General features: G+C 32.4%; 1 protein-coding gene across 1 annotated transcript; it reads right to left on the reverse strand.

Annotated features, from left to right (window-relative positions):
- Window positions 1-2,538: 2,538 nt before the first annotated feature.
- Window positions 2,539-3,537, reverse strand: LOC136082934 (tigger transposable element-derived protein 4-like). Its single transcript, XM_065802348.1, has one exon. It carries the CDS (start codon window positions 3,535-3,537, stop codon window positions 2,539-2,541), a length of 999 nt encoding a protein of 332 aa, XP_065658420.1.
- Between the last annotated feature and the right edge of the window lie 984 nt (window positions 3,538-4,521).

Below are 4,521 nucleotides of genomic sequence, written 5' to 3' on the forward strand. Positions count from 1 at the left end.
ACGGAGGAATAAAATATAAAAATAAAATAAACTGTAAAAATGAGTAGAAACTATAAAATCCAATACTCTGTAATGCTTGACTAATACAATAAAAACATTGTAACAATAAAAACATTATTCTTCAAGAAATATATATAAAATAACAAAGAAAAGTTAAAACAACTAAAAAAACCATCAAGCATTTTTAGCTTACACTTTAAAGGCACGTTTTGCACGACCAGCTTTTCTGACAGGAGCTTGCATCAACCATCGCTTTATTGACCTCTCGATATCTGTATTACTAGCTTTTTTTTTATGTTTTTGAACTGCAACTAGACTTAGTAGCCGCCGCCTCTATTGATCCGCTGCCGCCAATTTAGTTAATATCCAACTACCGCCAGTTTTTAATTAATAGCCACTAATAGCCGCTACTTTATTCAAAATGTAGCCGCTGCTAAAATACAGCTGATCAGTTTTTGTTTTTTAAAACTATAATGTTACGCTCAATTCTTTTTTTTTTCTCCGATTTTTATGAATTTTGTTGTGCTTACTTCATTTTTGCGCTTATTTTTCGTTTGACCATGGCAATATAATAATTTTTACTTCCATGGTTTGATTCGGTTTATAATTTGATAACAAATATTTCTTATTTGCCGTCGCATTAGGAGCAAACTGCATATAAAAGAAATTTCCTTTTCTTCCAGGTACATTTACTTTTTGGTAGAGATTTAATATGAAAAGATCAATAAATAATACATCATGTCGCGAACCAAATGAAAACTCATCAATAAAATATTTGAAGATAAGATTGTGCAGCACCTTTAAAAAAAATGTGCTTCACTTGTTTGGAATTATTATGAAGAATTAATAGCTGAAAATGGTCAAAATCTCGATGAAAGCAATTATTATTGAAAACCATGTTTGGAAATTGAAAAAGTCAAATTAGATGATAAAAAGCCAGCCCATTTGTCGAAAATTCATTCAGTAAAACGTTCTACATCAAGTGGAAACATGAAAAATCCTTTGTTTTTGGTACACAAAATTATTATTGATAAAGTATCTACTGAAAAAAAAATATTGTAAAAAATTGTTGCAGCGTTAGCGGTTCATCATCGAAAGCAAAATTTGATATTACTCGTGACATTGCACTTTGGTTTTGTACCGATTTGCTATCTTTTAATCTTGTTGAAAGAACTGGTTTTATAAATTTTTTTGAAAAAAATTTAGGTATAGTCACTCCATCACGCTCATCTTTGGCATGCGGGGCTTTAATTGATATGTTCAAAGCTGTCAAAAGCAGTGTCAAAGATGTTTTAAAATATTTCATTGCTGTTTCTTTACTCTTTGATGGCAGATAAATACGAAAAACTGTCATATATAGGTGTAAAGTGTTCAGTAATAACCAGTGAATTGGATAGAAAAATTTTTACTTTAGCTTGTACACCACTGGAAAACCACACAGCAGAAAATATTGCAGATTTTATGAAGAATGTTATTAAAGATATGTTTAGCAAGCAGTATGGAGAGTTACATTTGCATAATGTTCACGATGGTGCTGCAAATATGATGAAGACTTCTAGTCTACTGGGTTGTGAAGAGCCACAACATTGCTTAGCTTATGTGCTGAATTTACTTCTGGTTTCTGATGGTCTTAACAAATGTCCCGAAGTCTTAAAATTGCTTAAGAAATGTCGAAATATTGTTATATGTTTGAGCTTCAAATCTACTGTTCTAATTAACGAATTTTTGTGTACAAATGATGATGTGGATGTTTATAATAAATTACGAAAAATTGCTGAAATAAAAGAACTTGTTAATCTTGATGAACAATTCCCAATTAAACTAATATCGAATGAGAATCAATTAAACCCAAATGACAATCCGGTTATTGTAGATAGTGAGGATGAATATGAAAAAATGATATCTATTTGAAGAGAACTCAAAATACAAATCTAAACAGCATAAAAGTTTAAAACTCCAAGTATGTAGTCGACGGAACAGTGCACTTTTTATGACAGAGTCTATTGAACAGTTATATAATGGTGTAAAAAAACTTTAAAAAAAAATTGGAAAAAGAGAATTGTGTCTAGATGAATTTGATCTAAAATTATTAAGCAAACTTGTAAAGTTCTTTAAACCATTTCAAAACTTGACAGAAGTTGTGAGTGGGGCTAACTCTCTCTCTATTTTGCCATTGGTCAAGCATAAAGTTGCATCACTCCTCCAGGTATTTTCTAACGATTTACCTGTGATAAAAAAGCTTAAATTAGCTTGTAGCTCAAAATTAGAACAGCGTCTGAAATTGTAAAAAACAGCCAAATTATCATGTTTGTTAGATCCAGCAGTTACAGGGTGGATGCTCGAAATCCGAACTTTTTTGACACAAAATAAAAATTACAATACAGTCGACTCTCGATATCTCGAACACTAAGGGGACCGGAAAAAAAGTTCGAGATATCGAGAGTTCGAGATATCAAGAAAAGGGTTGAAAATAAATAAAATTGCCCGACTTTCATTAAAACAAGTTATTTTTCTGACAAAAATCATTAACAACAAAAACTACAACTTTTGGAAAAAATCTGTTATCTGATATTGCTTTAAATTATCCATCTTTTCCATCTTCATTAAACCCTCAAGTTTTAGTGCTAGGGATTGTATTTCATTTCCGTATTTTGAGCTGTATAGCGAAGCATTTTGAATTGTTTCAAAAACAATTTCTAATTGAATATCAGATGGGCGTGGCGGGGCTTCGACGTCAATAGCTTCGTCAACGCTATCTTCAACTTCATTATCGTCGTTTTCAAAATTAGGGTCTAAAATCTGAGCAATGATTTCAGCATCAGTAGCAAGTGAACCGGTGGTTACTACATCGCAATCTAAACCAATGTAAGATTCCGCTGAGAGATCTTCTTGGACGGCACGAGGATCTAACTCTCGCAAACGGTTAAGTTCTTCTGTCAAAAATTTAAAAGAATGATCATCATCAGCTTCTTCAATACTCTTGTTTGTTTTGCTGATACCAGCTTTTTTAAAGCAGTTGATGACAGTCTCCTTCGACACAGCATTCCACGAAGAAACAAGATCTTTCATTGCTTGAAGTATAGAAATTTTTGGCATGGGTTCGTTATTATCGACAGCCTTGATACACAAACGCACAATTTTGTGACGATAATGAGCTTTAAGACTTCGTATTACGCCTTGATCCATGGGCTGAAGGGCAGATGTGTTGTTAGGGGGGAAAAATATTAGATTGATGTTGCTTAGCCTTTCAATGTGTGGGTGGGCAGAACAGTTATCCACCAGGAGTGCTACTTTCCTGTCTTGAGCACGAAAAAATGAGTCAAGTTTCATTACCCATTCTGTAAAAAGGTCTCCGGTCATCCAACTTTTTAGCTGATTTTTATATGTGCAAGGAAGTTGTTTAATGTGCTTAAAACACCGTGGGTTTTTAGATTTTCCAATAACAAACATAGGTAATTTTTCTCCCGTTGCACTCCCTGCTGCTATGGTATGTTTTGTTTGGTAGGCACTGGTAAAATAGTCCAAACTCATCGGCATTGAAAATGTTTTTAAGCTTGTTATTCAAAAGCAATGTTGGAAGTGTAGTTTCATTCCACGAAGCAGTCATATTATTCGTCACGGCGGCACTTTCGCCTGAGATTATTTTAAAGCTGATGCCGTTCCTAAAAATAGGAACAGAATAATTAAATTTTAATTACACGTTTAAAAAACTAAATAAATTAAATATAAACAGATACATGTTATTTGTTTATATTAAAATTGAACAAGATCTGACAAAATTTAACTGACCTTTTTTTCCAATTATGAAACCAACAATCAGATGCTTTAAAATCCAACTCTCCTAATGCTTCTGCGAATTTTAGTGCCTTTTCTTTTAGTATGGTACCATCAATTGGTACTTGTTGACTTCTTTTTGCAACGAACCACGTGTATATGGCCTTGTCTACATTTTTGAAATTACCACTACGAAGTTTCTTCCGTTTAGATTTTGTGCCATTTTTTTCCAGTGAGGTTAATAACTTGGTTTTATTTTTAATCCAGGTTGATAATGTGTTCTTTGGGACTCAATAATTTTTGGCAACCTCTTTGTTAGACATCCCAGTCTCTAGGTCTTTTAATGCCTTGCATTTTTCTATTATAGATTTGTTCGTGAGTTTTCGTTTAACGAGCGGCATGTTGCTGCGTTTGACAAAAAGAATAAATTATATATTAAAGGAAAACTTTTCAGAAATTCGATTCTTAAAAAAAATCGAATTTAAAAATCGAATTAAAATTTTTTTTTTTTCGAAAATTGGAATTTAAAAAAATTTAATTTTATTAAAACATTTTTGAAAAAAAAAATGTTGAAAAGTTCGAGATAACAAGAGAAAATTGCATTGTGGACCGAAAATATTGTTTGAGATACCAAAAAGTTCGAGATAATAAGGTTCGAGATATCGAGAGGATTTTAGCCTAAACTAGTACGTTGTCCAAACTAGTACTAGTACTAGTGTCCATGGGACCGCTAAAAAAGTTCGAGAT

This window comes from Hydra vulgaris, chromosome 08 (genome assembly GCF_038396675.1).
Source record: "Hydra vulgaris chromosome 08, alternate assembly HydraT2T_AEP".
NCBI classification, from domain to species: Eukaryota; Metazoa; Cnidaria; class Hydrozoa; order Anthoathecata; family Hydridae; genus Hydra; species Hydra vulgaris.

What these genes read in the sequence shown, in the direction of transcription:
- LOC136082934 (XM_065802348.1), bottom strand. Translation starts at nt 3,537, where the DNA reads ATGCCGATGAGTTTGGACTATTTTACCAGTGCCTACCAAACAAAACAT.